This window comes from Homarus americanus, unplaced genomic scaffold (assembly GCF_018991925.1).
Source record: "Homarus americanus isolate GMGI-L3 unplaced genomic scaffold, GMGI_Hamer_2.0 scaffold52806, whole genome shotgun sequence".
Classification (NCBI taxonomy): domain Eukaryota; kingdom Metazoa; phylum Arthropoda; class Malacostraca; order Decapoda; family Nephropidae; genus Homarus; species Homarus americanus.
In genome coordinates, this window is record NW_024720773.1 from 8,032,496 (window position 1) to 8,052,946 (window position 20,451).

The window sequence follows — 20,451 nt, forward strand, 5'->3', positions numbered from 1 at the left end:
GTTGCATTATTTCCCGCCTTCGTTCTAAGGGCAAGAATATATAAAAAAAAAATTAATTATGGATTTTCTCTACTTTTCTTTGCTCTTTAAACCTACTGACATATAAATATATACAATGCTTATATCAGGGTCACCAATACTACAGTGATTAAAAAACAAGCTTAAGCTCAACTAATTCAAAAGCTTCGTTCAGTTTCAATGATATTAGGCTACATTTACCTACGGAACCAAGGCTTTATCTAACCACATCAAAGCCACTGTAAGATCAAACATTTTTAGCTTGATATTATAAAAGAGACTGGGGGGTGGGAGGGATGGGGGTAGGGTGGGGGTGGGGGTGTTATGGGGGTGTTATGAGGGGTTGGGGGGTGTTATGAGGGGGGTGGGGGTGGAGGTGGGTGACTAGGTGATTTTTTTTTAGACAGGTAACCAAGACTGAACTCATTAACTCACCTTCCCTCCTACGTTTCCTGTTATTGATGAGGGTTTTAATGGCGTTGTCAAAGCCCTGGGCATCACCTTCGTCACAAAAGTTCAGCCCGATCATCCGGTCCTGAAACCAAACAAACAAAAGCTGGTGTTAATATCCTGGGGGCTATCTGTGCCTATATGGCGTCTGTGCATTGAGCTACATGTGTTGATATCATGGGAAGGGATTGTAGAGACCTCAAGGTTCATTTTGATTTGTTCTCACAATTTCTCACATACTCCGCTGCTTCTTGGATGTTTATTTTTCTCATTTCTACTTATTTCCTTCAGCCTACTCTCTCTCTCTCTCTCTCTCTCTCTCTCTCTCTCTCTCTCTCTCTCTCTCAAGCAATTCATTCCTGTAGCTTTAAATATATTCCTTCCTAATATATCCACAGTCTATATTTGACTTCTCTGTAACAACAGTAATGGCGACTCAACAGTAACTGTACGCATTCCAAACTTTGCTTCCTTAGAGGTATTTATAAGTGAACTGAAAATATAATAGTAACACTGTAGGAACGCCAAATACAAATGGTGATGCTAGACTTATTAAACTTGAGATAAATTTTTATATGCTCCAGCGTACATGCAACATCCTGTTTATGTGAGTTACCCATCTAAACGTTTTCACCTAACACTGTGCCGGTATTAGAGAAAACGGATACTGCTGAGATAGTTAAGAGATTCCCCACACCTTTAGTTTATACATTTAAAGGTGATATAAACAAATTATTGTAATCTAAGGGGGATATTCAATACTCATATGTATAAATATTTGTCTTATGAAATATATAAACAGTATTTACTCACTTCTCCCTCGAACTGATGGAAGAAGGAGACTGAAGTGTGGTACTCAAAATCCTTGTATATTTCCTGCTCCAATCTCTTCTTCTTCTCCATTATGTCATACACCTGTGCAATAAAGAGAGAGAGACACTGTATAAAGTTAACTGCAGAAATAATAATCAATTAAACTGTAGGATAATGTGATGCTAGAGACTAATTACTTACAGAAATATATAAAGGAAAGAGGAAAGGTTTGGGATCACCCTAAAAGAAGATAAATTTACCTACAAAAATAAAAAATAATAAAAAAATAAAAACTTATGCGCAAAAATCCTTGTTAGCACCAAAAACTTACACACGAATGAATATCAACACAACAACTCAGGGTGGATCAAGAGACAGATGGAACTAACCTGAATGTAGAAAGATTTACGCTCGTTGTCCTTGGTAAAAGTAGCCACACCAGCGAACATCTGATGCCACGAGTTATGGTAAGGTGGCTCCGTCCCAAACACCTGCACTACACCGGTTGCCTGAGACTGAAATATTACCATGAATATATCTTTCTGTATTCCAAATCTCCAAATCATTCTTAGTAGTGTCCTAACTTCCCCTCTCTCCCATCTCCAAAAGTTACCTTCAAACTCCAAGCGTCCTTAGTACCCTCCAATGCCGTAAACTACCTCATATTTACCCCTATAATCCTCAATAAGCCCCTACAATGTCGCATCTACCCCCGTCACTCACTCACCTGACAGCGGGGTCCCAGTAATCGGAAGACAGTTTCATTCTCGTCATTGGTAAGGGCGTTGGCATAGCGATGGGCTGGCACGGAGGATGGACGATTCTCCCCCGAGGGTCGGTGGTTCTTCCCTGGGTGTCGATAGGTCACCCCAGGGGGTTTATTTTCCCGGTTCATTCTTCTCCTCCTTCACCTATCGCGACGGTAACCTCTGCCGGATGGGTATTAACAGGGAAGACATATAAAAGAAATCAATATATTTATTCTCAAATGGTAGTGTAGGTATGGTTAAACTCTTCAGTGGAATCACCTCTGTCATATTACACAACATATTCTTTCTTTAACTCAGTATATTAACTAATATATCACTACTATTTAATGATATACCACTATAGAGGAAAGTGTCAGTTTAAGAGATCCCACACACAGATCAGTTGCAGATGAATTTAACTAACAACACTCAAGTACAGTTGCCTCCACATGAACATACCACAACCTGGGAGTGTGTGAGGGCTCGGGTTTGAGACGTGGCAACAGGGTTTGAGACGTGGCAACACAACAATGCACCATAACAGGTATTAAAGAGGCTTGTTTATCTCTTTATATCCTTGTATTGTTTGTAACTTATCACAAACAGTAATTTTACCGTTTCACTCTCACTCAGCCATGACTAAGGAGCTGCGTTGCCACATCTTGTACCCCGAGCTGTGGTATGTTCATCTGGAGGCAACTGTACATAGGCCATGCGAAACGGGTTCAATCAATTCTTTAGCTGAACTGACCTAAGACGCACTTTAAGAAACATCACTTATTCCCGTCAAGGAAAGTATTCACTGAACTCACTATTCACAGTAAAGAATTCAACTCCACAGGTTTTAATCGTAAATAGTTTTGGTAATTTTCTTTTCTCTCTTGTCTCCTCTTCACAACTCGTCAGCTTACTAGCCAGTCGGGGCGTCGGTCTGTCTGTTCTCTCTTACATACTATTGGCAAGTAGTGGGCATGTAACAGCTCCTGAATGTAACTCAACTTGTGCTAGTGTTGGTCAAGTCTTTGTCTTTAAAGAATTCACAGTGCGATCACAACATTCTCTGGTAGGTTATTACAACAGTTCACAACTCTAACTGCAATGAAATTACCTCTGACTTAAGACTGTGATCTCTAGTAGGGCAACCATCCACTAACTTCACCACTGTACATTTGACTGAGTACTGACGTCCTTTGAGTTAATCATAAACTTTAACATATCGTAATTTCCCTTCTACAATATAGACTCCGCCCGCAGGTATAATTTGCATATACCTGCACCTACCAACAACATCTAATCTTGCTAGAGAATCAGTTTCTATCTCACTTGAATGATTACACGAAGATATGGTGAATAGTTTTCTGAATTCTGTTGATCTGAGTTAATAATGTATGCGCGTTGCAGCCAGGAGCCATCACAGTTACTCTTCATTTGTAAAAGTTTCTGACGGCAAGGAAACAGAGAGACGGTAAACGCTTGCCAATTCACAACACATGTAACGCTACGACAACTGAGGTGCAATTGTAACCCATCTTTAATATAACCTAACGTAACCTAACACTACAGTACACATGTGGGGAGTGGCAGAGTGGCTCAACCTTATTTATTGACTTCATGATTTTATTCTTTTCAATACAGCAACAAACACGAGAGAGACGCAGCACATCAATTCCATCTTCTTCCCTACACAAGTCTGCCTCACGCCGTGTGTCTGGGTAATGACAGACATCGACTACAGTACAGTTTACTAACTCATAAACGTCAGTAACTAAAGTTATCAGATGGAGAAATCATTGCTCTAATACATAGCATGTGGCTAATGCGTATTTCTCTGCTTCAACTACTGAGGATTTTTAAGCACGTACTGTAATAAAAGGTAAATAATAAACAATAAGTTTTTAAAAATTGCGGAAGTAAGTTTTACCTTGGGTGTGGACCAACAGAGTGAGGCGAAAACCACTTGGAACTTATCTAATTATTCTCAGGTTTAAGGTGCTTCAACTACCAAGGTTATCTGCAGCGATGAATATGTTGGTCTGGGGTAAGTCCTGCTGCTGCTGTACTGTGGTTACTGGAATGTCTGATATGGCTGATAAACAGTAAACCTGTAACTCAGTGGCTTAATATACTACTACTTTCCTGTCACTCGGTATAGAGTTTGACGATCATCCAGCTATGATACAATGATACGAGTTACTAAGGATGTCACCTTCGTTGGTGAACTCTGGGGTGAATAGAAAGGCCGATACGGGACCGGCAGGGTCGTTCACAAATGTTGCACGTGAGGGCTACATCTAGTGCGGGAGGGGCGGCAGCAGCGTCTTTCCGGCGTTGGCGCTTGTCTGCCTCAGCATGCAGTCGGGATAACTCCACAGAATTGACACCTCGTGTAGTGCTCCTCCAAGCATTACGGTGTGGAGTAATCGTCTCTCAGGTGAGGGGGTCGATTTGGCACTTTTTTCAGGTTTGTCTTAAGACTTTCCTTATACCTTTTCAGTTGCCCGCCAGTGGCTTCATATACAGGGTGATTCAGCAGAGTACATTAAATTGGAGGATGAAACCCTTGGATAATTCTAAACCACAATGTCTCTATGGTAAAATGTCAGATTCTGCATAGTTTCCATGTTACAATACATTTAAGATGTATTAATGAGAGTGAATTTGAAGTGAAACCCCCGTAGGTTTTTGTAATCATTTATTCACAGATCTGTACAGTGTGACCCTCTTTGTTACAACCTAAAGGAAATGTTCAAAGGTGCCCCCTTCTGCCTCAATGCAGGCCTGTACACGTCGTACCACTGATTGTCTGACGCGTTCCAGAATACCTCGACTATGTTTAATTTGCTCGCACCTGTCACGAACACGTGGGCATATGCAGAAGCTGACATTTTACCATAGAGACTGTGTGGTTTAGAATTATCCAAGGATTTTATCCACCAATTTAATGTACTCTTTGCTGAATCACCCTGTATTATTTATTTATTTTTGTTTTTATTTTTTTACGGGAATTAGCCCACCCGGGCACAGGTCAAACGACCCACAACGGGGCCTGGGGGGGCGACAATTTCAGGTCTTTTCAAGACAATAAAGCGCCATCTATAAACACAACTGTCTATTGTTGTTGTGATAATAAAAATAAGTCTATCACCAACAATGCACATCTTAAAGACAGCAAGCACTTCTCAATCAACAAACACGGTGGTTGTGTCACGTATCTTCCGTCAAGATGGTCAAGTGAGTTCACCCGAGATAAGGCCGTCATACACTCAGTAAAACCTTAACTAACCCAAATCCAAACAAAACTATACTTCATTTGTTCCTCGTGAGTAAAACAACAATAAACTAAAGTAACTACATCATGGACGACCTTGTGGCACAGCGGTAACGTGCGTCTCTCTCACCAATACATCAAGGGTTCGGTCCTGCTTGACCCGGACACATGTGAGAAGAGTTTAATACTACCAAACATCACAGGTTTTATAAGACTCCGCCAGAGCTGACAAGTGGCGACATGATAAAAGAAAAGTATAGTCTCTTATGTATAATCATAATTGTCCACACATCAACCAACCCAGACAGAGAAATAACCACAAGCGTCCTTAAGTGAACTGAGACATTACTGTACATCAGGTTAGGTTTGGTTGAATTGTTTTAGTCCGTCATTGATAGTTAACCCAGAGACTACACCCTCACCAGAACTAACAATTCCCCTTTATTAGACCAAGACACGTCAGGAACAATCAGGGATCATTCAGGTCCAAGAAAAACGTCCCCTGAAGATACTTGTAGTAGTCTGACCCTAATTGAGCTCACACTTGGTGCCGTCATAACACTCTAGACTGAACAAGGTCCTTCGTGGTATACTTATAAATTACTACTAAATCACCCCATGCTTCCCTACTAATATAGTTGTTTACCAAATTCCAGTCGATCAGCGAAGCCTCTCATAAGTTAATAAACGGGCACTAATTATTCTACAAACACCCTGGACCTCCCCCCCCCACCCAACGTATTTTGAAGACGAACATACAGTACAAAAATAATCACCACAGTCCAGAGATATGGTGGTAGTGTCCGCAGCTATACTGTTTCTATGTCACATTAGGCTCAAAGCAAAAGACTAACGCTTATCTCATTAGTCTAGTATAAAAAGGAAATATTGTACTTATAATAGTTAATACCATCCATATTTCATTATTATCAACCAACTGTTTCCTCTCCTCTGTCCGATAATAATTAATTTCAACAGAATTTTATCAGTGGCAATATTAATCAGCGTCGGTCTGAAAGATACGACGATCGTTTAAAATACTCACAGGTTTTAATTTTCTCTCGTAGGCCAGTAAAATAATTATTCCAGTTGTTGAAATGGACGTATAAACATTATAAAATTCGACATTATGAGAGAATTAATGACTTTTCCTGAACTTGCTTACGATAACTGAGATTCATAAAACAACTATAAAAAACTGCAAACAATTCATACGTCACACTCTAGTCATTCTAACTCAACCTAAAATTCATTTCAGTATAAGTGATGCTCGTAATTGGTCCACATTACCTCCCGTGTCTGGTGTTTTCTGATGGGGAGGGAAACACAGTATTGACGAGAGTAACTTCCAGCGTCCTCCCTACTCTCTGTCTCTTTACTGACTGTCCAAACTCCAAAGTATTGCCAATGCCAACCCGTATCATGATAAGCAGAGTTGCCAACCTACACGTAAATATTCCCAGTCTTAGGCAATTGTTTTATGTCACTGAGAAATAATATTATTTTGTGAAACTGTAACGGGGATTATTTTATATTTAACAAAATCTTAACGGTATATTATTATAAAGAAAATTATATGTTATTTATTTGATAATCGTTAATTTAAATATTCTTTACGTACCGAAGGATTTTATTAATGTATAATTCAAGTTGTTCCAGAGAGAGACAGAGAGAGAAAAAAGAGAGAGAGACAGACAGACGGAGAAAGAGAGAGACAGAGAAAGAGAGACAGACAGACACAACACCAACAATCTCAAAGTTCCACTGAATCATCTTTCTTATCTAAAGATAACACCCAACACTCCCTCAACCAAGCTCAGTCCACCAGTACCTCTGTCTAAATATGCACCACCGTCCAACTCTAAATAGTCACGTACTGTGTGTGTTTTATAGCTTGAGTTTACGAAAATAAAAACATCAAGAAAACCTTCATCGCGTTACGTAAAACACACAACAACAATAGCAGGATTTAATGTTTGTGTCGCTTGATACCTGAAGAATTTATTGTAGAAAAATTACATTACTGCTCATATTAATCTTAAACTGAATATCTGTTTATAAGGAAAATACAGCTTGGAATTTTTTGCAAAAGTTGTAAAGAAAAAACAATTCCTTTTTACCATCTCTGACTAACGTGTTTTGTCTCGTGAGAAATTAATTTTAACCCCTTGAGTACGATGATTTAACCCCTTGAGTACGATAATTTAACCCCTTGAGTACGATCATTTGACCCCTTGAGTACGATGATTTAACCACTCGAGTACGATGATTTAACCCCTTGAGTACGATCATTTGACCCCTTGAGTACGATGATTTAACCCCTTGAGTACGATGATTTAACCCCTTGAATACGATGATTTAACCCCTTGAATACGATGATTTAACCCCTTGAATACGATGATTTAACCCCTTGAATACGATGATTTAACCCCTTGAGTACGATCATTTGACCCCTTGAGTACGATATAACCCCTTGAGTACGATGATTTAACCCCTTGAGTACGATGATTTAACCCCTTGAGTACGATGATTTAACCCCTTGAGTACGATGATTTAACCCCCTTTAACACGATCCTTCAGTGTGACTTAAGCCCTTGAGCACGATTTACCACCTTCAATATGATGACTTAACTCCTTGAGTACGCGCATGGGAATAGTTCACCATACTTATAGGATTACTATTGTACTCAGGAGGTTGTACTCGTGTTCAATAGGTTACATTATCATACTCAAAGGGTCAACTCATCATACTCAAGGGGTTAAATAATCATACTTAAGGGATTAAATCATCATACTCAAGGTGTAATATCGTACTCACGGGATTAAATCATTATACTCAATAAGTTAAAACATTCTGTCTCTCTAAAACTAAACCCCACGTATTAAACCCCAGAAAGGTGTAATTAAAACACAGTTAGTTCTCATACTCACATATAATTTCGTAATAAATGCCATAATTCTTTCTCTTCATATCTCTACGTAATATATTTATTTATTTATTTATTTATACTGTACTGTCTACACTGTATATCACAAGTAAACTTCATAATACTTTAATTCACTTCCTTTAGTCTTAATTATGTAATGTGTTTTATTATTATTATTATTATTATTATTATTATTATTATTATTATTATTATTATTATTAAGTGTTGTTGAATTACCTGTAGATTAAACACCTGAGTTTAACTAGAGTACACTGACTTGATACCATCCTAATTCTATACCTAGTGTAAGGAGACGAGGGAATGGGGGTGGTTTGGTTAGGTTAGGTTAATCCTCAAGTGAAATAAGCTAGGGTGTCTAATCTTCAGGTGATCCATGAGTGTTCTTGGAAGATAAGGATTAAGCCACGATAACCCCTTCAACTCTTGTACTATCGGAGTTGATTGCGTCTTACTATCCACCAATAGACTCCCAGTAAGATCACCGGACCGGGAAGAGCCTCTCGTGGTGGTGATGGACGAGGGGGGGGGGGACGATCCTCCTACTAGGGGTAACTGGGAGCCTCATAGCCTCCCGGTAATTTCATTGGTTGTTGTTTCAGGTCTCCCCGTCAACTGTGTGATGTTGGGCTGAAGTGTCCTGGTGGTAAAAGGAATATTAACTGGTATTACTTCTCTCTGTCTCCTTCTGTCTCTCTCTCTCTACCACCACCATTACTACCTCTACAACCACTACCGCCACTCCTCTCTCTCTACCACAGGACCCACCAGTGACGTAGAACCCTCCTGCTGCTGGTCGCCGTCGTTATTATTGGCCTGCCAAGATGCATTAATCCCCACATGGGCAACGTGTTGGAAGTTGGTAGGCGCCCCAATCATATGTTTCCTGGAGGAGACGATGAAGGAGGAGCTTAGTAATATTGAGGAAATTGTCAATAATAATAAATAAAATAAATAAATCTCATCTCATCTAGAAAACATAAAAAAAGGTATATTATATTATTAGACGAACAAAGTTAAACTGATCTTAAAGTACAGTACTAGGGTCCTTACCTCACTCTTGTAGGAGGGGATGGTTCTGTCTGGTCACGGCGTGTTGATGGACGTCTGCTAACCTTGACATCACCCTGAGGTAAACACAACACAATATATACAAGTCAGTGAATTTCATTTTCTTACAGGTTCAGTCAGTAATATAATGATATTTATGACAAACAAACAAACAAACAGAAACAAACACACACACACACAATGACGTATAAGTGATATGCAAAAACACACATTATTTCCTCTGGTGTGTGTGTGTGTGTGTGTGTGTGTGTGGAGGGGGAAGAAAATGCTTGAAATCTGAGCCAGAGAGAGAGAGAGAGAGAGAGAGAGAGAGAGAGAGATAGCAGACTGCCTGAGGAGCAAGAGAGCAGGATGGAGGAGGACAAGTATCAATGACCTCGACAAGAAAAGGGAAAAACTCGAAGACAGAAATACCTCACCTCCTTCGTCAGGTGTTGTAGCTCCTGCTGGACACTGTCTGGGTCCAGGTGACGTACGTGTTTGAAATTGGTGGGAGGACCAATCATATCCTTACTGTAGGGAAATAGAAAACAAAATGTCACTTAATATATTTCAGACTCTGTTTATTTATTTTTTTTAGAATATTTTATCAAGTCTAGTGATGGAACATGTGAAGATTACCACCATTTCACCCGATGATTCAACACCCTATCGTTGACGTGACATAATCTAAATGAATAATTAGTTACAGCCTGAACGATTTACAAACCTGAACTATTCACTATCTTCAATGTATGTAACTTGATGTGTGTATAAAGTGATAAGCTATCGATGTATGTAACACTTGTGATTTCATTGTGTATGTTTATATTGACAACAATTTAATCAATACAGTGATTTAGTTAACTCATAATTACATAAGTCTTGTACTGTGTGTGTGTGTGTGTGTAACAGAGGCTTACAGTAATTATACAGTACCTTATGACAGGAGGCGGGGAACAGGGTGGGGTGGTGGAGTCCTCTAGGGTGACAGGGCTGGACCATCTCTGTTTCTCCCATCTCTGTTTCTGCTGCTGCCCTCCCTCGCTGTCCACTGAATCACGATGAAAGATTCGAGCCTTAGTTTCGGTTCTTTGTTTTTCATCCCAGCCAGTCTGTTTCTGATAATAAAACTCAAAAATTACCAAAAGAAAAAGAGAGATAGAGAGAGAGAGAGGAAACCCGCCAAGTCCACAACCATTAACAGCATGACAGTATTTATCATTATTTGTTTTAGACTCAATGCTGACCTCTGTGAACGAGTCGCGGTGATGCTGACTCCCTTGGTTCACCTGGGATGTTGTGTTGTCATCGAAGCCAACATGAGTGACGTGTTGAAAGTTGGTGGGTGGACCAATCATGTCCTTCCTGAAAGATTAATAATAATAATAATAATAATAATAATAATAATAATAATAATAATAATAATAATAATAATAATAATAATAATAATAATAATAAGAATAAGAATAATAATAAAACTTGACTGTTAAGAATTTGGGCACGTAGTCCAATGGATCTCAGACCACAATATGCAAGACAATATAAAGGCATTAACCCACGAACCTACCTCATCCTGGGGGGAGGCGGTGATGACAGTCGGGTCGTAAAGGAAATGCCTATGACACCGTGCCTGTCATCCTGTTGGCTCCTCGCTTTCCTCAGTCCCTCACGTCTTTCCATCAAATTCGGCATGGATTTAGAAGTCTCGAGGTCAGGTGCTGATTGGTCGTTCCTACTGGCCTGTTAGGTGACGTGTGGCATGAGTTGAAGGGGTGGTGTGAGACGGTGTTTATGTTGTGTCATTGGTCGTAAAAATCAATGTCACACTAACTTTGGAATTGTCTAAACATGCACGGAAATTGAAAGGTATTGGGGGGGAGGGGGTACAGGTTTCATTAACAGTATTATACCATCTTTAAAACTCTAATTTGATCCCATAAGTCCAGTCGTAAACATTGAAAAGCTCCCACACGAGGTCCTTTTAAACTGGACCTGCCATGTTGTGAGCAGTGTGACATTGGGGATTTACGTTTAAACATTAATTGGCTGGCTTCATTACTCGACAACCCGTGATTGTTGTTATTCCGGAAGTTACTCAAGACTGTAATAATTTATTGACTTCCTGTGTTGTTTAATATTTTTCGTTGTCTCTCGACTATATCCAGTACAGTAATAAAAGAACTGGCATTCAACTTCATGTTCAGTAGCTTACCTTCGTCAGGTGCTGTGCTTCCTGTCTGGCGTTGCTCTGGTCGACATGACGTACATGCTGAAAGTTGGTGGGTGGACCAATCATGACTTTCCTGAAGAGAGAGAGAGGGCGGGAGGGGGGGGGGGGTGAGGAGAAAATTGTCTACATAATTGTGATGTTTATAATCCAAACATTTTCACAGACATTCCAACACTTTTGTCTAGTGCTACTTAAAAGGATTAGCAGAGGGGGACTGTACCTTAGGCCTACAGGTGGCGGGGTAAGAGGCGGGGGAAGATCGTCTTGCAAGTCAGGCCTGGACCATCGCTGGCTCTTCCAATGGGCTTCCCTCTGACCTCCGTCGCTGCTGGACCTAGACCACTCCTGGTTGTCCCACCGGGGCTCCTCCTGCCCGAGGTCCGGATAGTCAAATATAACATTTTCGGTCACTGGGAAAGGCAGCTGTTCCTCTGAATTGGTCTGTGTCTGGTAACAAGCATTGAAGTGTTAGAGATGAATTATCACCTTACGTTAATGTTCCAACGTTATTAACAAAAGATAAATAAAAACAAAAATTAAAGGACCTCCATGACGTTACATTAATGCCAATGGCGCTCTCCATCACACCTTCATCACCACACCACCACCACCTTCATCACCACACCACCACCACCTTCATCACCACACCACCACCACCTTCATCACCACACCACCACCACCTTCATCACCACACCACCACCACCTTCATCACCACACCACCACCACCTTCATCACCACACCACCACCACCTTCATCACCACACCACCACCATCTTCATCACAACACTACCATACACATCACACCACCATCTTCATCACCACACCACCACCTTCATCACCACACCACCACCATCATCACCACAACACCACCACCACCACAACATCATCACCACCACCACCACCACATCACCACAACAACATCACCACCACAACACCACCACCAAAACCACATCATCACAACAACATCACCACCATAAAAGAAACAAAGCAACACTCACCTCTCTGGTTGGTTGGAGGTGATGCTGGTCTTGACTCACCTGGTGCAGGGTCGTGGTAGCGTCACTGAACCTAACGTGACTCACATGCTGGTAGCTAGAGGCCGGGGACCCACCTAAGCTCCTCCTGCAATATGTGAGAACCGACTACCATGGGTGACACTTATAAGAAAAGTAAACACTGTACATTAATTTCTTTTAGGCTTTTACTCTCTTTGTTTTAGTTTTAATTTCCTTTAGGTTTTTATCTCTCTATTTTTAGTTTTAATTTCCATTAGGCTTTCTCTCTCCTTTTTTTTTAGTTTAGGCTCCTATCCCCTACATCAGATTATTGTTTACATTCCGACTCCTCTACTTAGTCAACACAAAACCTCCGAAAAACAATGAAAAAAAAATATCTGGCATAGTTTTCTTGATTCATAATTTGACTTCCCAGACACCAGGTAAAGGTCACTCAGGTCCGTGTGTGTGTGTGTGTTTACCTGAACCTGGGTGGCGGGGTAGGGATGTGTGTGGTGGAGGGAGTGTCATCTGCGTCGAGCTGGATGGTCAGGTGCTGAGGCTGTGTGGTGTCCTCTCCCGGTCTCTCCTCGACACCAGCCATAACACTGTCTGTAGCCTTCACATCGGATTTATCTTGTTGATTTAGATTTGCCTGTAAAGAGAAGTGTGATACAGTATTAAACGTTTATAAACAACAGTGGCAAGAGTCAGGTAACCAGTTATGTCTTCACACTTCATAGATACACAAATAGAATCTTATTGAATGTCTAGATTATGTTGCTGTTTATCTTTCAGGACTATATAGATCTAAAGGGTTTGTAACAAGGACCTACAATATCATTACCGGTCCAACAAACTCCTCATACACACCATCTTCATCAATAGTTCCAGTTCAGTGTCCACAACATCTGGGCCGACGTGAAGTACATGTTGGAAGTTGGTGGGCGGACCGATCATCTCCTTCCTGGTAAGTTGGGCATGATATGATTATACTGTCCTCACACATTTAGGAAATAAGATTTGTGGAAACTGATAACATCTTCACCAATACATTACAGGAGGTCTCAGCCTTACCTGAACCCTGCAGGAGGTGGAAGGATGGACGAGGAGAGGTCGTCAGGCAAATTGGGCCATGATTGTTCCTCCCATTGTTCCTCCTCCTCATCAGGTCTGGACCATCGACGGCTCTCCCGCTGGTCCTTTTGTTTATCACCATCACAGTTTGGTTTTGACCATGGCTGGTCCTCCCACTGAGCCTCCTGCTGGTATTCATCACCGTCAGGTCTGGACCATTGTTGGTACCCCCACTGGGCCTCCCGCTGGCCAACATCAGTAGAATCACAGGAAAAGCTACGACTCGTTATGTCAGGTGCTCGCGCCTCACGTAGACTCGTCTGTAAACACAAGTAAAAGAATGAGATCAATCACGAAAAAGACGGAAATATCGGGTTGTAAAGTTTATAACCTGTCTATAAATTCCATAAACCAGAATTAGATTGAAAAAATTCTTAAGCTACGATTAGAGAGATAGACAGATACGTTTATCCAAATTAACACCAACACACAAGTCCACACTAGCACAGCGTATACAAAGACAGTGCTGGTATACAAACAATACATCAAAGCTAAACCATTAACCTAGGGAAGTCTATAAGGGCCTACGACTACTACTGGACTGTACACACTGCTCACTGGTTTGGACGAGTCGTGTACCTCGCGTCTCTCCTCGATAACATTTGAGGTCGCTGTGTCATCAAACCCAACATGAGTAACGTGCTGGAAGTTAGTGGGCGGACCAATCGTGACCTTCCTGGAAAATATCAAAGGTGAGGAGAGAGTATGGATGATCTTAACATGAATCGTCAACAATAACTTCACACTACATCTCACACAAAACCTACAGACTGTGAACCACCATTTTAAAGATTGGAGCAGAGAAAAAAAGTTTGGCGAAGAAAGATAATTAAATATTTCACAGTAAATAAAATGACCTACTAAAGCTTGTGGTTAGTTAAATGTTTGTTGACTGACTCTGGCCTAAAGTCGCGCGCGTGTGTGTGTGTGTGTGTGTGGACGTCTACCTAACCTAACTTTAACCTACCATACTGTACACCATACTATACACCATACTGTACACCATACTGTACACCATACTATACACCATACTGTACACCATACTGTACACCATAGCTATAGGAAAAGTAAAGATATGTAACTCCAGACCACAAACATCACTAAACACCTTGGGACTTTGATAGTGTCTTACTACTACTACTACTACTACTACTACTACTTATTAACCGGTTATATACACGCTGTACCTAACTTGTGACGCGGGATGGTCTTGGAGTCGAGTACTGGAGTCACGTCGGCTGAGTTTCTTGGTCTTCTTCAGGTTATTGTGATTCTCCGTCGTGTTGGTGCTGTGTTTCTGTCTCTGGGGATCAACTGTCACTTGTTCCCGTCGATCTAGCATAGTCTGTTGAGTAGATTAATGCTTTGTTACGATGCTCACTTCGCTTTTGTATACTATATGCAGTGAAACCTCGATATAACGCACTTTTATCTCCATACAAGACGTTAGATGAAGGTTTCGTATTTAACGGACCCTCGATATAACGGAATTTCATCTCAATATAGTCCGTTAAATGGAAGGTTTCACTGGATATTCATTAATTTATGGTACTCTATATACATCGCTTTAAGGTATTATATAAACATTACTTTGAGTTTGTGTTGATATATAAACTAAACTTCCATAGTAGTGTGTGTATGTGTGTGTGTGTGTGTGTGTGAGTTACGTCAGTGAACACCGCCATAACAATGACCCCAATACATACACAGGTAACAACACACACACACACACACACACACTAACCTCACTGAATGGGGTGTTGGTCGGGGGGGAGGATGAGGCGGTATCAAAATTAACGTGACTAACATGTTGGAAGTCAATAGGTGGGCCGATCATGCTCTTGCTGAGGGGCTGGGCATCGTCTGTTCTTCCTCGACTGAAACGTAAACAAAAGCGTGAGAGAAAAAAACAACTACGTCATTTCTAAATCTGTAAATAACCCCCCCACCCCCACCCCCCACACCCCCACACCCCCCACAATGCATAATTAATAACAAGTGGAATTGTTTTTGTCGTTCTATATCCTGAGTCTAGATAAGGATGATTAAAAATGGTAATGTGATACGGAGAATTGGTTTGGTTTGGGTCGGCTTGCGTTGTGTTTGGTTGGATTTGGTTGGATTTGGTTGGGCTATGGGTTGGGTTGAGTGAATGACTTTATTCCACAAGTTTCGTCAAAAAATGAGTCTCTCCCACCCTGCTATGGCTTATATCTCTGTCAAATCTCTAATGCTGATGTTCCCAAACACCTATCTATGTGAGCAAGAATTTACACCACTGCTGTACTTGAAGACTAAACACCGTAACCCTCACACTAAGACATAATAACAGTGTACTACTTCAATATAATGTGTTAGACTGGTTTACCTGTTAATTAAAGAGAGGTTGTATGACAGGTGTGGAATATGTAGGCAAGTGGATAAAGTCATGTGTGGGTGTGTGTGTGTGGATTGGTGGTCTAAGGGTGACTGGGATGAATGTGTGTGGTATAAATGCAGGCAGGTGTATGAGTTATCGTTTGTACTCTCATGTGTGTGTGTGTGTGTGTGTGTGTGTGTGTGTGTGTGTGTGTGTGTGTGTGTGTGTGTGTGTGTGTGTGTGTGTGTGTGTGTGTGTGTGTGCTTATCTGTTCATGTGCATACTATGGTCTTGCCCCACACTGACGAGTAAACAAAAATGGATTGTTCGACCTCAAATAATAATGTGCTAATCCTAACATATTTAATAGAGTGTAAATTATAACAAAAAATGAATTTCCTCTATCCAGCTTATTACCATTCTATATTGTGTCTCGGTGATGAGGTTATGAGTCAATGTTGTCTCAAGGGATACCGGGTCAGAAAAATTTGATGTACCCCTGGATTAAATACATATTATTAAATGGAAAAGAAACTTGAGTATTGAGGAAAAAACTGAAATATATTACTTAAATGAACTGAAATTGAGAATGTGAAAAACGTTATCAGTGGATATCTCTCTGACGAGGAATTGAGAAAGTATTTACGATAACAGAGGAGTCGAGATTGAGATGGATAAGAAATATATTTGAGGGGAGAAAATATAATGAGAAGAGCAGCGGAAATGCCAGTGGTGGATAGTAGGAGAAGCAGAGAAAGACGAAGGGTAAACTGGGAAAAAATGTGACGGAAATGTATAACACGTAGATAGTACAATCAAAGAGAGAAGAACAGGAGTGATAATTGACAGAAGCCGAAAAGCCGATCCCACTACAAACGCGGGATTAATGAGACTCTATAGATGACACTCCTCTGGCCTTTTAATTAAGTGACACATAACCCAACATTTTCTATCCCACTGAACAAAGGGATTAGCGTGTGGCAAAATATTATAGTTTACCTTTTCATAAATCGATATCCATTTTCTTTGATGATTACTGGGCTAACTATTCTATATCCCATTAACACATGAAATACTAATCTACTCGTAAAAGTCACAAAATATATACATAAAATACACTATAGATTTAACATAAAAAGAGTCAGTATTATATCGTAATCCACAAAGACTCTTGTTAATCGCTAATACCTGAAAATGAAGTGCGAAATTGGGCGTCCCTTCTTCATGGCCCAGCCGAGCAATGTTGACACACCACATTACACAGACACACGCACAAAAACAAAGAAAATATAGCGTAATGAGATAATAGCAACAATAGGAGTAACTGCGTCAAATAAGTTGCGTTGTTATTCAAGCTTAAAGATCAAAGTGGGGTGGGGAGAATCCAGGGTAGTCACGAATTAGAATAATACTGTTTTACTTATAAATAGAGCAAGAAAAACTATTGAGATTACCTATACACCTAATAACTAGTTCGACGGTGTCATTACCTGGTTTTTCTCTTCTCCTTTGCCCTGGTGAAGTTTCTGTCAGTGGCCACAGGTCGTGAGGCTGGTGTGGCGTAGAGCATCGTCGTCTGCTGCTCTTGTTGATAACTGTCTGCTGGCCTCACGCAGCCTAGTGCTTGCTGCTCCATCATCTGCCACTCGCCTGATGCTACAATATTTTTAGAGAGAAAAGGCGTTACTTATTTGTTTTTTCTATAGAATGATTTTTTTTTATTATGTTTCAATATCGACAAAAATGTTATATTTATTAACGAAAATATTAGTTATTTTCTAAAGATGCAACATTAACTGATAAGAGAAGGATGCCGGTTAATCCGCCATCGTATTAAACACAACTGTCGATTTATTTAGCTCACAAGGTGTTAGTTATTCATTCATTAATACTATATAGAAACAAACTATATTAATCAAATCTACCAATAACTTAAATAAAATACGTTTGCGACACTGATCATTTTCACGCAGACCAACGCTAAAATACCGATACAACTTTTAATTTTGGCACAAGATAAATATTTCCCATAACAGAAGACGTAAGAATACATTAAATGTATCAAGTTAATAGTAGAGTTTTGGTGTATTTTCGATAGTAATTTTGAGCGTGAGTTATGTGTCTTATCTTACATCGATCAGTTAAGAGACTTCACGTAATGTAGTAGTCACCCCCAGCGCCTGTCAGTCGTCCACATTACGCAACCATATGAAGCGATAGATGGCTAGATAGTCAGTAAAATTGACATATAAATTGACAATGGTAGAGATATTTGTATACCTAAATTATCTATACAAATGCTGAATCTATATAAACATATATAACGATTTTAAAATTGAACTAAACTGAACTTACACATTAACACGTGTTTTGAAATTCTAGTTCTTGTTTTATTTCAACAGATAAACTACATAATTCGTATTCATGACTTTTTTATTTCCACTAAATGGTTGACAAGAACTGTAGAGGAACAACAGAGGCTATTGTTATCTACAGTGGCTAAGTTTATACTGATGTGTAAGCGTTCTCTGTAATGTTTATGTTATATCGATGTTTTTTACGTCTTTACAGAACAGCTGACTCGTAATATACTTCAGGATAACTATTGAAATTTTCGTATTTGGGATATTATTCATTCTATTATCTTGTATAACACTTAATTTGGTCTTTAAAATTTACTAAAATATTTCCACAATGTTTAGATCCAAATACAACATTACGACTTCCACGATGTTTAGTTTTCAGAGATGTTTTTGGCTTAGGAATTTGAGTTAAACATAGCATTTCTATTGTACTACTAACTGGCTTAAAGACGTCCTCTATAATATTAAGGTAAACACAGTTGTACCATACCGTAAAAGAACTATGCAAATGTCACTAATAATGTTTTGGTCAATGTTGTCTCACACAAACGTTTAAATCAGCAAAATAAAAATTGTAAACAGCTCCTAAATGTTTAAAAAGTCTAAAGAAATTGCCTTCATAATAATTGTCAATGTTCACGATGTTTACACTGTTTGCATTGTCACTCGAAGTTTAAATTGATGTTTAGTTTTCACGAAATAGGGTGTTAAGGTACATGTTTATATACCACAGGTGATGTTTATACGCCACAGGTGCTGTTTATATACCACAGGTGATGTTTATATATACCACAGGTGATGTTTATATACCACAGGTGATGTTTATATACCACAGGTGATGTTTATATACCACAGGTGATGTTTATATACCACGGGTGATGTTTATATACCACAGGTGATGTTTATATATACCACAGGTGATGTTTATATACCACAGGTGATGTTTATATACCACAGGTGATGTTTATACGCCACAGGTGATGTTTATATACCACAGGTGATGTTTAAATACCACAGGTGATGTTTAAATACCACAGGTGATGTTTATATACCACAGGTGATGTTTATACAGGTGATGTTTATATACCACAGGTGATGTTTATATACCACAGGTGATGTTTAAATACCACAAGTGATGTTTATATACCACAGGTGATGTTTATATATACCACAGGTGATGTTTATATACCACAGGTGATGTTTATATACCACAGGTGATGTTTATATATACCACAGGTGATGTTTATATACCACAGGTGATGTTTATATATACCACAGGTGATGTTTATATACCACAGGTGATGTTTATATACCACAGGTGATGTTTATATATATACCACAGGTGATGTTTATATACCACAGGTGATGTTTATATACCACAGGTGATGTTTATATACCACAGTTTATAAGTCACCCGTCTACCTACCTGAAATATACTGTCCTCAGCGATGTTTAAATCCAAGTAGCTGGCTCACGCTGTCCTCTACAATGTTTAGGTATGTGTTGCACAATATTCAGCAGTTTTTACATCGGGTTCTGAGATGCAAAGTCCACATGGGTGTTCAGACCCTCGTAAGAGTCACACAGTCTCCCACAAGGTGTTTTGGTCCAGACAACAAATAAAAACATTCTACTCTCCCCCCACACAAGATTCTGGCTAACTAAAGCGACGACTCACTACGTCCTTCTCCTCCAACGTGACGCTGACAACTGACGATTATTCACTCAGGCGACTCAATGGCGTAATTGCCAACCTCACCAACACGGATTTGCCATATTTGGGGTTACTAAACATGGTCACTCGCATGATTCTGTATGTTCATGTCGTTAAATATATTGTACATCATCTTTTTTTTCAACTTGTTATTGTTTGTTTTATAGACTTTACAAAACAGACATGTATTTCATCGCTGGGAGAAGTTGGGGTTGAGTATTACGACTTGTTTGTCAGTCGTGTTTTCAAAGTAACTCCATTTTAGATGTTATCGCTGATAGGAGATAAGAGATAAGACGTCATTGTAAATTATCTCACATTTCTTACAAAGACGCCGTATATAATGGCTCTCATACTC

At 39.7% G+C, this 20,451-nt stretch overlaps 2 protein-coding genes across 7 annotated transcripts; both read right to left on the minus strand.

Annotated features, from left to right (window-relative positions):
- Window positions 1–69: 69 nt before the first annotated feature.
- Window positions 70–2,176, minus strand: LOC121861147 (wiskott-Aldrich syndrome protein homolog). Its single transcript, XM_042358713.1, has 5 exons — window positions 2,009–2,176; window positions 1,671–1,796; window positions 1,282–1,383; window positions 454–553; window positions 70–92 (listed from the first exon to the last, which is right to left on the minus strand). The coding sequence occupies exons 1-5, from the start codon at window positions 2,174–2,176 to the stop codon at window positions 70–72; spliced, it is 519 nt and encodes a 172-aa protein (XP_042214647.1).
- Window positions 2,177–8,215: 6,039 nt separating this feature from the next.
- LOC121860995 lies at window positions 8,216–20,100 on the minus strand. Of its 6 annotated transcripts, none has more exons than XM_042358431.1 (18): window positions 19,806–20,100; window positions 17,507–17,672; window positions 15,465–15,534; window positions 14,845–15,002; window positions 14,216–14,333; window positions 13,598–13,917; window positions 13,394–13,487; window positions 13,003–13,175; window positions 12,524–12,647; window positions 11,747–11,973; window positions 11,509–11,599; window positions 10,864–11,036; window positions 10,544–10,661; window positions 10,233–10,414; window positions 9,734–9,827; window positions 9,297–9,370; window positions 9,012–9,129; window positions 8,216–8,883 (listed from the first exon to the last, which is right to left on the minus strand). In XM_042358431.1, the coding sequence occupies exons 2-18, from the start codon at window positions 17,653–17,655 to the stop codon at window positions 8,842–8,844; spliced, it is 2,325 nt and encodes a 774-aa protein (XP_042214365.1). In that variant the 5' UTR covers window positions 17,656–17,672; window positions 19,806–20,100; the 3' UTR covers window positions 8,216–8,841. The 6 variants fall into 6 exon arrangements, with proteins under 6 accessions (XP_042214365.1, XP_042214362.1, XP_042214367.1 ...); XM_042358428.1 differs by having other exon boundaries at window positions 14,237–14,333; window positions 15,402–15,534; XM_042358433.1 differs by having other exon boundaries at window positions 11,747–11,895; window positions 12,563–12,647; window positions 15,402–15,534.
- Window positions 20,101–20,451: the final 351 nt, after the last annotated feature.